Genomic DNA, 18,313 nt, shown 5'->3' with positions numbered 1-18,313 from the left:
AGTGATCCACTCACATTGTGTGATGCATCAAATAATCAAGAATTAAAAAACACTTTACATTTTACTTTTTCTTTTTGGGTGGAGTTCTGTCTATTGCAAAGATTTCATTCCCATGACGATGACACAGCAGAACAAAAGCAAATGCCAACTGCAAAATGCACAGGAGCCCCTAAGGTAAGCATGGAATTGAATTTTCCTTTGTGGATTCAGCATTTCCTCACCAAGCCATTGAATTAGTACACTTGAAAGTAGTGCAGTATGCGACGGACATATTACCACACAAGCGAAAGACCCAATCTAAAAAAATCAAAGCAGCTCTTACCCCCTTTTGGCTTTGCTTTCGATAAAACTCAATTTTGAGAATAGCTTGCTAAGGAAAAAAAAATCTGTATTTTTCTCATTTCAAACTTGTTCCACAATATATTGGCTTTAGCATTTAAAAGCACACAAACAACCCCATAACAAGATAACCTTGACTCCTCTAACCTTGCGTGTTGTCTCTCATGGGATCGGAAGTGTGTAATAAAGTGTTCTGGTACCATATATCACTAGCAGCATAAATTTAAATAATGTCGAAATGAAAATCAAAGTCAAACTGCATGCAAATCATTAATTCGCAAAAAAAAAATACGAGTCACACGCCGATGCAAATGCATTCATTCAATGGAATTGCTCGACAAATAAGAAGGGAACAGTCTGAGTAGAGATCTTAGTGTGTTCCAGTATTCATTGTGTAAAAAAGTTGGAGACTCATACTGAAGGCCAAAAATGATTTGTGGCCAAAAATCTTGAATGTCCCTCTGAAAATAAAGGGCTCCACCACCACACAGGGTAAGGATCAAACAGGAAGATGCAAGTGATGCAGTCAGTATCTGCTGCAACATTGAATTCTGTTGAATTCCTATTGAGACTATCTATGTGCATTGTAATTATTGCCATTCACTTTTTTTTTTACTAATGGCAAAATTATAAAACCATATCTCCATGAAACTTTGCGGAAGGGAGGAACGCATTAAAATCTGTTGCCAGCCTGGAACAAAAACACACATGGATTTAGTTTGTCTTTCATCAGTTTCAATCAGAATAGATCTGGAATAAAAATGACGAGAAAGAGAACCTAGAGAAAACCACACACTTGCAGGGAAAACCTGCAAACTCCACAAAGGACTGGGCGAGAACCATGAAGCTCAGAATTCCAAGGCGATGTGTAAACCATGACTCCACCGATATGATCTGCTTTGACATTTTCATATATTTGCTAACCTTGGCAATTGCCATTGTCGTTTCTCAAGCTTGAGTTTGTTGTCTTTTTTTCACAGTTGGGACCAGCGAGCACCTTGGCAAACAAACGCATTACGACTTCAAGTGGCAAATGGTGTTAGGCCATAAATTCTTCACAGCTTGACTCTCAGCAGGCAATTCCTGCTGCTCCTTCACTGATCACAAGCTCTACCCCAGACACTAAGCAAAGCCACTATAGTTGTCTCGAGGCCGATGTGAACTTGCTACCAACTGGCGTCACATCAACACCCCTCCAACACACCAGAAGTTTTGTGTGCTGTTCCTTACACCAGTGATGCTGAGAGCCAAACAGCAGACTTGCACCTAGGGAAAATAAATAACCCTGTGACACCCCCTCCCACACACACAGAAACTACAACTACAAAAACAAAGTCTTATACAACTTCCATCCATCCATCCATTTTCTGAACCGCTTAGTCCCCACGGGGGACTATCCCAGCCGTCATCGGGCAGTAGGCGGGGGACACCCTGAACTGGTTGCCAGCCAATCGCAGGGCACACAGAGACAGACAACCAATCGCACTCACACTCACACCGAGGGACAATTTGGAGTCTTCAATCGGCCTACCAAGCATGTTTTTGGAATGTGGGAGGAAACCGGAGTGCCCGGGGAAAACCCACGCGGGCCCGGGGAGAACATGCAAACTCCACACAGGTAGGGCCGGAGGTGGAATCGAACCCGCACCCTCCTAACTGTGAGGCGGACGTGCTACCTAGTGCGCCACCGAGCTGCTTATACAACTTGTATAAAATAATCAAAAATAATAGTTTTGTAAGGGTTATGCGTGAGGACCCAAAATCAGGGAGGCAAGGCGGGATTGCACTCAAAAATGGGAATTGAATCTCAAAAGAACATAAAGGAACCTAAACAAGACAGAGGGCGTGAAAAAACAAATCAACTAAGTTGGGAAACAACATTCAATTTAACAAACCAACAATGCGATCATGACTTAACTCGACATGACTTGAGAACTTGACAGCTGTCAGCAACCAGAAAACAATGTAGCAACTGTGGACAATGAGCATCACTTGGACAAGGCACGAGTGGTTGAGGGAGATGATTGGAAAACATATGGAGCCGAGCACAGGTGGCCGCCAAGAAAGACCTCTTCAAATTGTAATGGAAAACATACACACTACACAGTGAACTTATCATTCAGCTTGACACAACTAAGTGCCGCGAGATGCCGGGGAATTCATGTCACACAATCCTGCCACCAAACTTTTATATGCTTATAACCTACTGTCAGATTTTGTTGTGTTCACATTGTTGTACCACAGCCCGACTCAGTTTCTCATCTTGTAATTGCCCTGGCAAACCTTTGGACCGTAACATTTTGCAAGGCTCTAACAAGCCTGTTGTGTTTGCCCATTCCATTTATCACGATGAACCAAGTTTTTGGTCCGCAATGGGGCTGCCATGACTGCTGGAAACATAGTGTAACCTTTAATTACAATTGTTTCCCAGTGACAACATCATTTTGCTGTATGGTGCCAAGCGGACACTATTTTTAGACACAACCTATTTTGTTTGAGGATTTTCTGCTTAACGCAACAAACAGCTTAGCTCAACATTTTCCTAACAATATCCACACCACACTCTAGTACCCTTAAGCCTTACAGACTTCTTCAAAGTACTTCCAATTTACACGGTGCAAAAAGAATAAGTGGGATGTAATGAGTGCCATTTTTCCTAATGCCCAATAGTCAAGAATCTATTTTTAAAATTTTATAATCTAGGAAAAAAAAAAATATATATATATATATATATATATTACAACAAAAACAGCCAGTAGCGCAGGCATGAAAAAGACAAACTATTTGATCCTAAAGAAAACAAAGAATGATCAGTGACTAATGAATTTATGAAGTAATAAACAGTACTGCAGGTGACACAGTGACCCAAAATCAGGTTGTGACAAAGGAACACTGTTAGCCCATGCTAAATCAACAATATCAAAAAACTGTGGAGTAAAATGCGTTAGCTGGTGTCGGAAAAAAACAACAACAACAGACCCTAATCGCAAGTAAAACTACCCAAAACCCATCAAATAATGACAAGGAACTAAATATTAGACTGAACATACAGTAAATCCTACTGGGCATAAGTGGGAGGAGTTGCGGGAAGGAACCCTTCAAACCTGAGACAAGATGGAGCAATTCGCTCTGGAGGATTGGGCCAAAATATGACTTGTCTCATTGAGTTACAGAAATAATTTGATTCCAGTAATAGCAGCCAAAGGTTATTCGGCAGAAATTGAATAAATAAACAATTAACATGAGGGTACCGTCATTTTTTGTTCAGTCTGGTTTCAGAAGTCAAAATAATTATGCTGGACCAGAAAGAAAAAAAAAAAACAATACCTGAATTCCACTAATTTAATTTTTTGTAGAATGTTATTTCTTATGACTTTAGTCAGTTTCCAGTTATTTCGGCGATCATCAGAATTTCCATGTCCATGGGCGCCTATTAAGCCAGCAACTCAGCAAACGGCTTTGCTTGATATTTCTGAGTAAATTCCAAGGTACAAACAAAAGTATTGACATTATTATTCCTTGTGGAAGACATGTACCAAGTGATAAGGCTCCCGGTGACAGTTTTCGTGATGAATGCTTCCCTCCCCAATCCAATCAGTTGTGAGATCGACGGCTGACAGACAGGATGCAAATTGTGAGTCTATTTAAAATGCCACGATCGACTCGTATGCTCTCAAAAATACATGTGTTCATGAATACAAAAGCAAACACGCTCTTGTTCAGCCCTCGGCTTCTGCTCTTCGAATTTTATAGCAGTCACAGCAGAAGGAGAAGATAGCGTCACCAATGTTGTAAACTCCCAGTGTGATGTGGACGGAACATCTCACCAGGGAGGCGTCTAGGGGGCATCCTGATTAGATGCCCCGAGCCACCTCAACTGGCATCTCTCAATGTAGAGACGAGGCTCCAGTCTGAAAAAGATTCAGTAGTTGACTTGTGGATGCAAATATTTTGAAGATGAATCATGAAGAAAGGGCAAGTCCTTACCAATACATCTGCTCTTTGGTATTTAAAACATAAATACTGGAACGGTCGCAATGATGGATGGCAGTTGATGATATTCAGTTTTTGAATAGGAGAACATTGATGTCAACGCTTGAAATGCCATTTTTAATTATTTTTCTAATCTTGAAAGGGCAGTCTTTGGTTTAATTAGGTTTTAGGATGTTAAGGAGCAGTCATTTTCTTGTAAGGTCACGGTCCAGGGGACTTTGATGGGCCATTGTTTAGTCGCCCCGAATGCTGGAATTTAAGAATGTGTTTCTCTCTTTTTTTGCAGCCACTATTGAGATTAAAAATGTATTAGAAAAACAGATGAGGTCACCAAGCCTAGGTTGTTCTCTGACACGCTGACCAAAATGAATATGCACAGCCATGACTCCTCCACTTCACACTCTGTTGCAGTGGTCACTTTTTCCACAGTTTTTTATACCAGGTTTGCTCTGACCAGTCTCACTCATACATAGACTTGTAGACGATGAAGTCTTCAATAAACCTAAAATACACCTGGAAAAAAAAAAAAAAAAAACACACCAACAAGAGAGCATATATTTCAATCATCCTCTCAACTTTGAAGCAGACTTAAATCACTGCGCAAATGTGCTTTGGCAGTATTTAAATTGTTTAAAGTTCAATCAATACATTTGTGATTATCTTTAAGACCTACTTAATTTTAAACTGCTATTTAGGTTGACATTCATCTTTATTTTATTTAGAAGTGGGAATCATTTAATTTAATCCTTAGCCTGCTTAGATGCAGTTTTTCCTAAAGAAATTAAAATTTGACTCATAACATTTTGACCTTATTCAAGTAAAATTCATTTGAATTAAATTGTCATAAATGACAAATGTTTTTCATGTGATACTATAACAGCATAACTGTCATTTCTTATTGTTTTAATTTAACTCTTACATTTTTGTTGACAATTTTAAAGTGCTAAATTTTGAGATTCTGTAGGCTATTTTCTTTCTTATTTCAACGTTATTCCTGTGAACCTCTGGGTGAGTTTTTCCTATATTATCACAACTTATATATATATATATATATATATATATATATATATATATATATATATATATATATATATATATATATATATATATATATATATATATATATATACAATTTAAAACATAATTTGATTTTACCCTGTAAGATGAAGCCTGTATTTGAGTATGGTTTGAAGTTCATCACATAAAATGTGGTCTTTTTTTCTTGTAATATTACAATTGTAGTGCTACAAGTGCTGACTGTTTTTTGATAAATATTTCAGTGTTTTATGAGTGTTGCCATTGGTTTAGTGGCAAATGACAGTTGAATATATGAAATGCAACTTCATGTCCACAGTGGCTTTAAAGTAAATTACACAACACTTGAACTGATTTTTTCTAACTTTAGCAAAGCTTTAGAAAGGAGATCATCCCAAGGGCTGGAGCTGAGCTTGCCAGTTTGGTGAAGCATGCAGAGGAGAAGATGAAATTGGTGTTTGCATGTGATTTTAGGAAGGCCTTTTTTTTAAATCATGAAATGCATTGCTCAAATCCGTACAAACAGGGTGGAGCACGGGGGTGTGTCGGGTTATTTTTGTGCCAAAAACAATTCCAGCTGACCCTTGAGTGAATCGGCATTTGCAAAGGGCTTTCGCAGCCAAGCATTTTCCAGGGGGATTACCTAAAACTGTAAGATGGTTGGCTTGTTGACAACTACGTTACAAATTAAACACATGGCAGGGGGCCGGAAAATAGCGAAGTGTCATTCTTTCGTTTCGCATGCATTCTTGCAGCTGGTACAGAGACAAGAATGCAGTCTTTCAAAAATTAGGATCACCACTTTCTAAAGAATGATTCAATCTCTCCAGGACAGAAAAAAATAAAAGTAATAGTTCCCTGAATAGTTCTTTGAAAACCAGACATTTCCCTTGAGTCATGCAGTGTTTGTGCTCTTGGGAAAAGTCATTCTCACTTTGGAAGATGACTTCATAAGCATGTGGCCTTCACCAGCTCATCCAAGAAAATATCTTTATTTGGATAAGAAAATGAGTGGCCTAGAAAAGTTTTGAGGCTGAACTAAAAGTTAAAAGAATATTATTATAATGCGTTTCTTTTTGGGGTTTTTTTTTCTATGGCTGGATACAAGAATAAGTTTCTACCATATGGATCAATCAGTCCTCAAAACTTAATATATGGTGCATTTTAAACATTAATGAAAGACATACTAAAGCCAAGATATGTTTGTAAATATACATGTTTAAAGATAACGTTGCTCAACAAATGTTTCCTACTTTATTTAATCAGATATGCAAGGAAATGTCAGATTTTTGGTGCGTATTCTGAATCAGCCTTTTTTCTGCAGCACATTTTTTCTCACCAGCTCAGTAGACTAGTGGTAGAGTGTCCGCCCCACGACTGGAAGGTTGGGGGTTCAAACCCCGGCCGAGTCATACCAAAGTCTTTAAAAATGGGACCCATTACCTCCCTGCTTGGTGCTCAGCATTAAGGCTTGGAATTGGGGGGTTAGATCACCAAATGATTCCTGAGCGCGGCACCGCTGCTGCTCACTGCTCCCCTCTCCCCCAGGGGATGGATCAAAATCACACGGGGATGGGTTAAATGCAGAGGACAAATTTCACCACACCCAGATGTGTGTGTGACGATCATTGGGATTTTAACTTTAACATCAGGTTTTCATAATAATAATAATAATAATAAGAAGAAGAATAATAGTAGTAATAATAATAATAATAATAATAGTAATAATAATAATAATAATAATAAAACAAATCCCAGTGGGCAAATAGCATCAGTCGCCCCTCACCTACTATTAAAGAACTTAACTGCTTTCTTTCCCATGCTAGTGTGCTAGCTAATGTTACACATTAGCTAAGTATCAGCATTAACTTTCACTATACCACTGAAAAATAAGACAAAGACTTATTGTTACAGCTTGAGTTTCAGCAAAGAATGATATGCAATTTGGATGGTGTCAAAATGAAAATAGCAGCAGAATAAACATTTACAATTTGGTTTAAGGGAAAATTAAACTAATTAGTTAAGGGTGTATATGTACAACAGCCTGCAAAATATGCTGATGTGCTTTTGTGCATATTTGCCTCAAGCTCAGATCCTGCGTTAAAACTGCAAATATCATTCATGGCTGCTTAATTGTCTTTGCATAACTTCTGCCTGTAATTTCTATCCCGCTGTGGTGTGGTATCATCTCTTTTAAGCTTTACAGTTCTGTGTAATTGTAAGACCAAAAAAAGATGCGCGCGCGCACACACACACACACACACACACACACACACACACACACACACACACACACACACACACACACACACACACACACAAAGCAGGGATGAATTTCAAATATTGCCCCTATTCCGTAGAACCCTTCTGATGAAACAGAAAGTCAATGAATTTTTAAAAACAACACCACGAGAGCAGAGGCACCAAACGAAAAGAGGCTTATGAAAATGAACATTTCCATGTATAACCACCGCAGATATCAATGCAATCTTTTTTTTTATTTCCATTTCCCACCATTTGAAGTAATTTATCAGATTTTCTTGAGACAAAACAGAATGGAAGGAGAGCAGAAGCATCACTACACTAAGTAGCCACTGTAGTGTAAGTGTGTATATATACATAATGAATTGATTGTTAATTTCCCCAAAAAACAGAAATGATGGCAAGAGCCCATTTTCATCCAATTTTACATCCTTAATAACACTCGTCATTAAACTGTTAAATTTTAATCTGATTTACTTTATGTTAATGTCACTGTATTTCTAAAAGCTTCTTCAAGATAGTCCGCTTCAACTAACATCCCGTATCTTCTTCTTGGATAAAATTCAATTTTTTCTTACTACACAAAAAGTGTACATTTGTATTTTTCATATTTATTGAGCGTATTCCCCCACAACACTATTCCGACTTGTTTTTTTATTATTAATGTTTCAAAGTTTTTTGTACCCCTGTAAAGAATCAAATACTCTGTATGAGTGTATGAATAAAATACAAGCACAAATATTCTGTGAAAATTAAAAAATATACAGATACAAATATATATGTAGACTGCATTCGGCACTTCGCAAGACTGTGGACTTATCTTCTATATTGCCGAGCTGCCTTCCTGGCTCGTATTTGTTGTGTGGTCTCCGTCAAGGAACACTGACCTCTGGCTTCAAACCAATATGGGGCAACACACCTGCTGACTATAGATAAATCACATGTGCATGTGCAAAGAAAAGCCGCCACACGCGGCACTCTAAGCCAGTTAAAAATGTAAAGCTCCTTTTGACAGGCAGACGAATGCAAGGCGGGCGTCATCAAAACCGAATCCTTCTCTTCATGGGAACGGAGGAAGGCACATGAAAGCTTATGTGAAAAGCAGTGCTGTGTTTTTCATGGCGAGCAAATTTCCTGTTTTCTTTATTATAGCCGCTCGTCTCCCACTTCCCTTTTTCATGGACAGCGAAGGAGATATTGCCGATCGCGTTTCCTTGCTCCGCCGTACTTTGCTCCCTGAGCAGTCGTATGGCAGGAACAGGAAAATAGTAACATTGCGTAAACAAACAAGAATAAAAGATGCATCATGGGATTGAGCCATTAAGGGATTTTTTTTAATATATTGTTGTTGCAGTTAGCTGTACTATTTATTCCAAGACTGACAGGTTTTGCTTCCGCTCATGTTCCCGATTGAAGGTGTATGCCTGAATGAGAAACCACTGAATGGATTTGATAACAGCTTTCCCACAAAAGCTGCAACACAGTCATGTCAGTGATGAGAAATTTGGCCAAGGGCCAAAACTGGGGCACCGTGCATGTCCGGTGAAGGGCGGGAGGCCATGTAGGCCACAGAGCAGACCCGCTCTCTGGATGTGGAGTCACCCAGGCTGGGCCCATAACATACTCCCTCTGACTCCCCTAAAAGAAAGGGTTTGCTTCCTCCGTCATCTGGACACAAGGCCGGGTGGAGCAGGGAGACGGCGTGACTGGCAGCTCGGCTTTGATTTCATTGTTCCCGTGAAGGGGGATGACATCCACTATGACCCTGTACTCTCCACTATTGGGGCAGTTTGGTCTTTCCAACATCCTGCAAGGGGAATGGTGCCAAATTAAGGATGTGGCGACAAGCCATCTGGTTCAGCTTCCTCTGTCCCAGCCTTTTTTCTTCCTGTACCTGCCACACAGGAAGACTGCTGCTCTGTCGCTGTCCATTTTTGCATGCCATCATTTTTAGCACTGTCCCCCTACTGAGAACACATCCATCGTGAGTGAGGACATTTTGATGACATGGCAATTAGAAATGTCCCTTTGAGCACAAAAAGTCCTAAAGATGAAGGCTTCCAAAATGGTTCCAAAGGTCCTCAAATTGTCAAACTGCACCAATTCCCTAAAGGTTACAGTTTCAAGTGTACTTGTTATCCGATTCCTGCGGACTGTGCTCACAATTAAAAGTTGACGCTACTGAGAGGTGAATCACTGCAGCAGGTGGCACCGAAGTGCGGCAGAGAGACAAAGTCAAGTACGCTGGGTCAACACTACAGCATGCGTAATGCCTAAAGGGAGGGAAGCCATTTTCCCAGGGAACTCTGACCTATTAATAACGAGCGCGGTTACATGACGAGACAAGAGGCGAGATAGGTTAAGTGTGAATGCAATCAAATCACAATCATTCTGCTGCCTGCAACTGGGAAGCATTTGGAACAAAATAGCAAAGGTGGCTCTCATTATGCTTCTGAGTGTTTTAACGATGCTTGTTGCTAAGCAACATTGCACTTGGGAGCATTATAATGTTCACGGAACAGTCCCCATGTTTAGGATCCAGTCTTTATTCCAATGTGTGTGGAATGTTCAAGCAACAGTAGATCAAGACAGCAAAAAAATACTGCTCGCCGTCTGATGGTTTGACTTCAATATTTTCTTCGGCTGCTGTACATTATGTTTTCAAAGTTTATTATTGGCATCAACACAATGTGGGAGAAGTTGTGGACTCGTGAAAACGGTAAGCAATGCAAACAATGTCAACTTAATGGTAATTTGCCATAGTGGAAGCATTTCCAGCTCTTCGCTTTGACTTGGACATCCATTTTTTCATTGATTTTCATATTCTGTATTATTTGTGCCCTCTCTGCATCCATTGCAACCTGGTGATCCTGAAAGGGGGATCCTTCCATCTGTGGTCCCTTCTCAAGGTTTCTCATTTTCCCCTGGTAGGGTTTTTTTGAGTTTTTCCTTGCCCTTTTGAGAGCTTAAGATCAGGGGATGCTTTGAGAATAATTGTCAATTTTTGTCTATGTGAAGCCCTTTGAGACTGCTTGTGATTTAGGGCTATACAAATAAACTTGACTTGACTTGACTTGACTTGCGTGTCTATTTATGTGCAATTCTAATGAAAGGTTCATTCTTGCTGAATAGGTTATGATGACAAGGTTATTTTGTTGTTGTTGAGTGTAAAATCAAAGTCAGGTTGAATTTGGATGGAAAGACAAGATGCATTTGAAACAGAAAATAAACATGGAAATTAAACATTTCCCCAGAGTATTTTTTTTTCAAAAGCGATAAAGACGAAGGAAAAGGGATACATGGATGGATGGATGGATGGATGGATGGATGGATGGATGGATGGATGGATGGATGGATGGATGGATGGATGGATGGATGGATGGATGGATGGATGGATGGATGGATGGATGGATGGATGGATGGATGGATGGATGGATGGATGGATGGATGGATGGATGGATGGATGGATGGATGGATGGATGGATGGATGGATGGATGGATCAATGAATAAATGAAAGGAAAGGAGGGAAGAAGTGAGAACAGACAGAAGAATGAACAGAGGAAAAATGGCACTATTGATGGTTAGATGCAGTGAAAGAAGGAATGTGGGTAGAGGGATTTGATCTTTATTCCATTCATGTGGTGTTTACAGTTTGTCCAGAAGATAAGTCAAAGTCAAAGTCAAAGTCAGCTTTATTGTCAATTTCTCCACATGCCAAAGACACACAAAGAAACCGAAATTTCGTTCCCCGCTATCCCACGGTGACAAGACATGGCCCACAACAGACAAACAAGTAAACAAGTATAACAACAGCGTGCCGAATAAATAATGAATAAATAACACAACAAATAAATAAATAAATAAGAGGAGCAAAAAAAGGAGCAAGTGAGCGTACAGCAGACATTCCAGAAAATAGCGCAACAGTGCCGCATGCTACGCAGAAGGGGGTAGCGAGTTCAGGGTCCTAACAGCCTGGAGAAAGAAGCTGTTGGCGAGTCTGGTGGTGCGGGAGCGCAGGCTCCTGTACCTCTTCCCAGAGGGCAGAAGGTCAAACAAAGAGTGAGCCGGGTGACTCACATCTCTCGCAATCGAGGTTGCCTTGCGGGCGAGATGGGAGGTGTAAATGTCCTTCAGGGAGGGGAGCGAAGCACCAATAATCTTACCAGCCGTATTCACTATGTGCTGCAGGGCCTTCAAGTTCTGTTCAGTGCAGTTACCACCCCAGATAGCGATGCTAACGAGACCCTGCATGAGGTGCTGCCGCTGCGTATGTTTTTTTTTTTAAACTGACGTCAGCGCAGCAAGCAATATCACTTGTTCCATGGCCATTGTGGAACCAAAGTATCACGAATAAAATGGTTTATTGCAATATATATATATTGATGCGCACAAAAAACGCCACAGATGGTTTTCATCAGCGTTCTTCAACCAACGAGGACACATGCTTGGCCCTGTCTGTGAATTCCTGCAGTTGAAAGAGCTTATCTCTCAGCTTTGGTCATGTTTGGGCTGTTGGTCCTCTAACCTGATGTGAAAGCGACTGACTAGACACAGATATGCCCGGAGAGGCCTCGCTGCTCAGCACTCGTGATGAATGAAGTCCTGGACTCCGTTTATTTGGACTGCGGCAAACTTCCCAAATGGGGCAGCAGAATTTCTCCATCCAATTTTTTACTCTCGGGCTGATAGAAGAAAATATTTGAGGACATGCCCTCAAGCATGCTGTTGGCTCTAATAAGTCAAACATAAAAGTGGGCCACTGCAATAATACCAGAACTGAGTGTCACATTTCGGGTATGAGTCAAGTGAAAGTACAGTACGCATACTTAAAACATCTTAAAGCAACATTGACATCATCAAAAGAAAATCTCTGCTCCCTCTCATGTGCTCATTTCATCAGCACGTCTTTCAATGGCTAATTATGCTCCAACAAACATAAGGAAGCCGAGCAGCGATCAATCTGTCATATACTGCAGACTCAATGCAATTTAATCTTTTACACCAGCCAAGTTGCACTTTTTACAAGGCAAGAAATTCCACCGCTTTTATGATAGTAGCACCGTCTTTCAAACTCAAGGCAGGGAGGCATGAAAGAGCGAAATTAGAAAATTGGCTTGAAGTTTAATGCTTGAAGCAACAGAAGTGTGTCAATCCGTCTCACAAAGATGACAAGTTCATGTAGGCAACAAACGACCAACCACCACTCTCGCTCTCTCATCATAATGATGCAAGGTCAGCGACTACACTTGTGTCACTCCCACACATGAACTGTTCTTTTCATGTCATGCGTGTGCATGGAGAAAATAACATGGGAGTGTTAAGTGGGTTGGAAAAGCATGTGTTCTAAGCCCTTTGCTGTTGGTATTAAGTATGACTGCAATTGGCTGGAAACCAGCCTACTGTGCATCCTGCTTCTTGCATAAAGTCGGCTTGCATAAACTCCGGCTCACCCAGGACGGTTGACAGATGCTATCAAAAATGGATGGATACGTTTCATAAACACAACAGCATTTTAGACATGGTGCCCCCCCCCTCCCCCCCCCGACAAACACACACACAGAAAGACAGCCATCTTCAGACCCTCCTTTAGCCTAACATTTGAAAAGATTTTAAAAATAATAGAAATAAATCTAAATTGGTACCTGGACTGTCTGGAGTGTTGAAAGACATGTCTTTGGGATTTGAAAATACGTTTTTTAATATCAACATAATATACACATAAGACAAATGCCAAAGTAAACACATCTGGGGGGCAATCACAGAAGACTACAACTTAGTTTTTACACAACAGATTGTAAAACATTAAGTGGCATCTTAACTGGGGAAGATGCCCACTAGTGGTCCCCTACCGCACAAGTAATTGTAATCGATACAAACTTTTTTTCTTTCGCAGCACAGTTTCCAACTCAATGTTCGCATTTTACGGCTCCTTAAAACATATTGGATAGCAAAACAGAGAATCAGTGATCATGAAATTTTTCAGAATCACAGAGACTTTCCCAAAATACCTTGCTGGGCTATGCATACGCTACACCTGACAAGTATCGTTGCCACGAATAGATTATGAGCAGCATTGCCTGCACATACACCAACAATTAGTGACACAAAACACATATGGGAGTTGGGATTTTAGAAAATAGTCCTTAAAAAAAATTGACTTCCTGAACAGCTGTTGAGCCGTAATGATTATGATGAACGACTCCAACGTGCACATTAAGGCTTTCTTGAGTGAGACTGCAAATAACTGCAGACATCACAGTTAGAGTGGCAAGGCTTTCTGAAACAAATTTTTCAGCTACACAGCCAAATCAACAAAACTATCATTTGACATCCTTTCTCCTTTCACCAATCCAAGGCAGACCTGTGCCTCCTCCACATCAATCCAATCTGCACCACTCTGACACTGTATTCACAGTATGACCTACATGCACACGATGTGTAGGCCTGTGGTGTAAGCGCACTCAACGCAATTGGGAAGACATTAAAAACAACTACACATGACAACATCATGCCTCCTCCTGGTGCCTCACAGAATGTTTATACACAGCAGAATTGCTTATCCAGTTGGAAGGTTTGAAAAACTATTATGGCTTTTACGCACGCCCGGTCCTACTCTACGGAGCTCTCTTTCACCTCTGTGGATTGAAGTCGGGGGCTGGCGCTCGGCCGCGTGGCTGTCCAGAGACGGTGGATGGGGCTCGGACATGGCTTTTACGCACGCCTGGTCCTGCTCTACGGAGCTCTATTTCACCTCCGTGGATGGAAGTCTGCTGCCGGTGCTCAGCCGGGTGGCTGTCCGGGGACGGTGGATGGGGCTCGGACATGGCTTTTACGCACGCCCGGTCCTATTCTATGGAGTTCTCTTCCACCTCCGTGGCTAGAAGTGCCACCTCCAGGGATGGAAGTCCACGTCGCCACAGACCTGGAAGTCGACGCCGGTGCTTGGGGCCGTGTGGCGGTGAACTATTTATGTTATAGTTATTTGATATATTTTAGTTCGTATAGCAACTTGTATATGTTTTTATCGTTACAGTTCTGTACTTGTTGGCTCGTTGAACTCTTGTTTTGTTAAATAAAGAGACATTTATCAAACCCATGTCTTTCCTTGTACTTCGTTAACGCTATAATATAGTTATATACTAGATTTGTGGAATAACGATGAGGCTGACGTCAGGGCGCACGCGCGGCATTGTTGACAAAGGACGAGGAATTTGATCGATGGATTTAATGATTTGGAGTGACACAGATAGTTTGATAATATTGTTGTTTATATGATTGTTATTTGATATATACTTTATATATCGTTATATGGGTCTGTAGAATATTTAGAATATTTAGACGTCAGCGGCGCGGCGCATACGCGGCATCGTTTCCATAAAGGACGATCGATGGATTTAATGAATTGGAGTGACACAGATGGTTTTATAAACGTGTTATTTATCTAATTGTTATTTGAATAACTCTGAATGTTACGTCAGGCCCGTTCTCAGCTCTTCGTTTGTGTTTATGTCACATTAGCATACCTATCGTTTAGCCTGTTGTTGCTCGTTCATGTCTGTTCTTGGTGTTGGATTTTGTCGAATAAATTTTCCCCAAAATCTGACTTGTACTCCGGCTAATGCAACCTATATTCCGGAGCGACTTTTAGTCCGAAAATTACGGTATCGTTACGGTAAGGATCGTGGCTGCGATGTAGCCAAACCGAAACTGAATTCAGGCAGTGGGCAATAAATACAATGAACTGGTCGCCAGCCAATCACAGGGCACACGTAAAGCCAAACAACCATTCACACTTACATTTACACCTACGGACAATTTGGAGTGGTCCATCGGCCTACTATGCATGTTTTTGGAATGTGGAGTAAACCGCAGTACCCGGAGGAAAGCCACGCAGGCACAGGGAGAACATGCAAACTCCGCACAGAAAGGCTGGAATCAAACCCTGAACTGTGAGGTGAACATGCTAACCAGAGCATCACTTTGCCACCCATGTGAAAATAACTGATTATATTCATTTGTCATTTTATATTCAGTCAATCCGCCCGTTCGTCTGACCATCCATCCATCCATCCATCCATCCATCCATCCATCCATCCATCCATCCATCCATCCATCCATCCATCCATCCATCCATCCATCCATCCATCCATCCATCCATCCATCCATCCATCCATCCATCCATCCATCCATCCATCCATCCATCCATCCATCCATCTCACATTATTTAAAATAATACGGAAAGCTCAAACTTTGCGCCCTTCATTTCAACTTTTTGCACATTAAATTTAGTTTTTGCAATCTTCTCACCTGCTGCGTAAGCAACTCCAATCCACGTGCGATAGAAAAACTTCACATGTGTCTTCATCTCCAATGACTCCGCTTCACAAGTGCAACAGGTTGGACGGTGATTCCACTAAATTGCGTGCGTGTAAATAATTGGAGTTAAAAAAAGAAAAGGTGGGGGCTACTGTGTGGGCTGATGGTATTGTGCGTCCACAGAGCAGTCGACTCAGGTCAAACTCGGCCACACGACGCGTACAATGCGTGCTTGTGTTCTGGACATGGGGCAGATCCCAAATGTTGCACGCGTGTGTGTGTGTGCGTTTCTAAGTAGGGGTGGTGGGCGCTGGTTTGTGGAAAGGATGCATAGGAAGTGAATGAGTTCCCTTTCCTTTGCTCATGACTGGAGCAATCATTCAAGCGTGTGTGTATAATAATGGTGACATGCCGTAATATAAAGCCTAATGTTATCCTAAAGATCTTGACGATGGTGTACAGAGGTAGAAAAAGTACTCATACTAAAGTATATGTTCAGGTAATTTAGCTGCTATGAAAGTAAAAGTATTAAAGTTTTTCAATTTACTTAAAGTACAGACTCTGTAATGTACTACTAAGAATGAAAAAGTACTATCCATTAAAGATGATACCCATTATCAACTTGCATAGTGCCCATCCGAATAAAAAGAAACACACATTAATCAAACATTGTGAACTGTCTAACAAAAATGCAAATTAGCTAGTGATAAATACATTTAAAAAATAGACTGTCACCTTATCTGGATGTCTTCTCCTAATTAGATGGAAAATGAACCAGGATTGCCTCGACAGAAATTGGTGGGTTTTAGACAAAATGCAAAATAAATAAAATAAGGTCATTGATAGGGAATATTCTGCTAATTAATGAATATTTTCTCGTCAAATCTGCTTGTATACTTTGCTTTTAAATGTGATGAAAAATTATTTTAGGTGTTTGTTTTGTTGTGTGATGCAAATTGAGCTGCCCTGTATATGAACTGTGGTATAGTACTATATAAATAAAGCTGCCGTGCCTTGCCTTGCAAAAATGAAATCCAGATCGCTTCATAACTTCATAACTCAGAGAGCAAAATATAACTGGACCAGACAATGGCCGGATGTGCTGCAAAATTTGGCACAAATTTGTAAACTGATCCAGTCCGGTGTCTTTTTGAATAATGAGCCTTATATGGACGGATTTCCTAGCTCTGTAAAAAAGCTAGGGCTAGAATTTATTTAGGGGAACAAAAGACAAGTCGATTCATTCATTCATTCATCTTCTGAACCGCGTTTCCACACGAGGGTTGTGGGCGTGCTGGAGCCTATCTCAGCAGTCTGAAGACGGTACGTGATAAATAATCTGAACTGGTCGCTGACCAACCACAGGGCACACAGACAAACCGTTCACGCTCACAATCACACCAAAGGGAAATTTTGGAGTGGTCAATCGGCTTACCGTAGATATCTTCAGAATGTGGGAGGAAACCGCAGTACACAGAGGAAACCCATGCAGACACAGGGAGAACATGCAAAGTTCACACAGAAAGGCCGGAGCCGGAATCGAACCCTCACCTTTGAACTGTGAGGCGGACGTGCTAACCAGAGTACCACCGTGCCGTACAGACAAGCTGATATTCAGCACAAATAAGGCACACATTTTTCCCAAAAATGACATCCCGATTATTTCTGGACCAAATGTTGTTTTGATTTGTACCCTTTCAATGTATAAATGAGGACACTGTAACAGAAAGTGTTGACATCTTGAGTTCAGCTCCTTTTTAACAATCTTACTTGTCACAAGTGTAGAAAGGCATTGGCAGTTGTGTAAATAGCAAAAAGTAATGCTGCCATTCAAGAGTGAAAATGCCCAAATACTGTGCGCCAAAAGAAGGGAACCATCACCTCTGCAACCAACATTGAAATGATATTGTCACACACCTCCTCACAAAAAAGTTGGTAAGGCTGTTTTTGTAGAAACATACTTTCTGGCAAAGAAATAACTATACCTGAGGTTGAGGTAAATATACCGTACGTCCTGAGGCTGAGGTAACTATACCGTACGTCCTTACGCTTGTGCCAGAAATGTTTTGAAGGGAATTTCTAATTGCTCAGCATTCCTAATGTCAACATACATTAGTACAGAGTTACCACAGGCATTTAGAAGATGCAAATAAATGCAAGATGAATCGCATTCTACACCCATATTATAGTAAGGTCAGTTGTTATTTCTACACAAGGTAATAAATCTCTTCATTATCCCGAAGGTTTTATCTGTGTAGGTCGAAACGTCTGCTATTCATTTTTTGAAAGCACACTAACTTTTGTACTGTACACATTGTTCAATACAATATAAATTCCAGACGACAGAAGGTAATTTAAGACTCTCCT

General features: G+C 40.7%; 1 protein-coding gene across 3 annotated transcripts in view; it reads right to left on the bottom strand.

Moving 5' to 3' along the window:
* flt4 (fms related receptor tyrosine kinase 4) overlaps positions 1 to 18,313 on the bottom strand; it is a 69,653-nt gene that overhangs the window by 39,853 nt on the left and 11,487 nt on the right. For 2 of the 3 annotated variants that reach the window (XM_088388154.1, XM_088388160.1), the window contains exon 1: positions 15,938 to 16,192. The exons of the other annotated variant lie outside the window; for it this stretch is intronic. In XM_088388154.1, the coding sequence (XP_088244280.1) occupies positions 15,938 to 15,995 (58 nt within the window). In that variant the 5' untranslated portion in view covers positions 15,996 to 16,192. Of the gene's footprint in view, positions 1 to 15,937; positions 16,193 to 18,313 lie in introns of those variants that run through there. 3 annotated transcript variants of the gene reach the window in all.

The sequence above is a fragment of the Syngnathus floridae genome, chromosome 1 (genome assembly GCF_059516105.1).
Source record: "Syngnathus floridae isolate MCC-2025c chromosome 1, RoL_Sflo_1.0, whole genome shotgun sequence".
NCBI classification, from domain to species: Eukaryota; Metazoa; Chordata; class Actinopteri; order Syngnathiformes; family Syngnathidae; genus Syngnathus; species Syngnathus floridae.
Note: the sequence above shows the minus strand (reverse complement) of the source record. Positions and strands in the feature narration are given on the sequence as shown.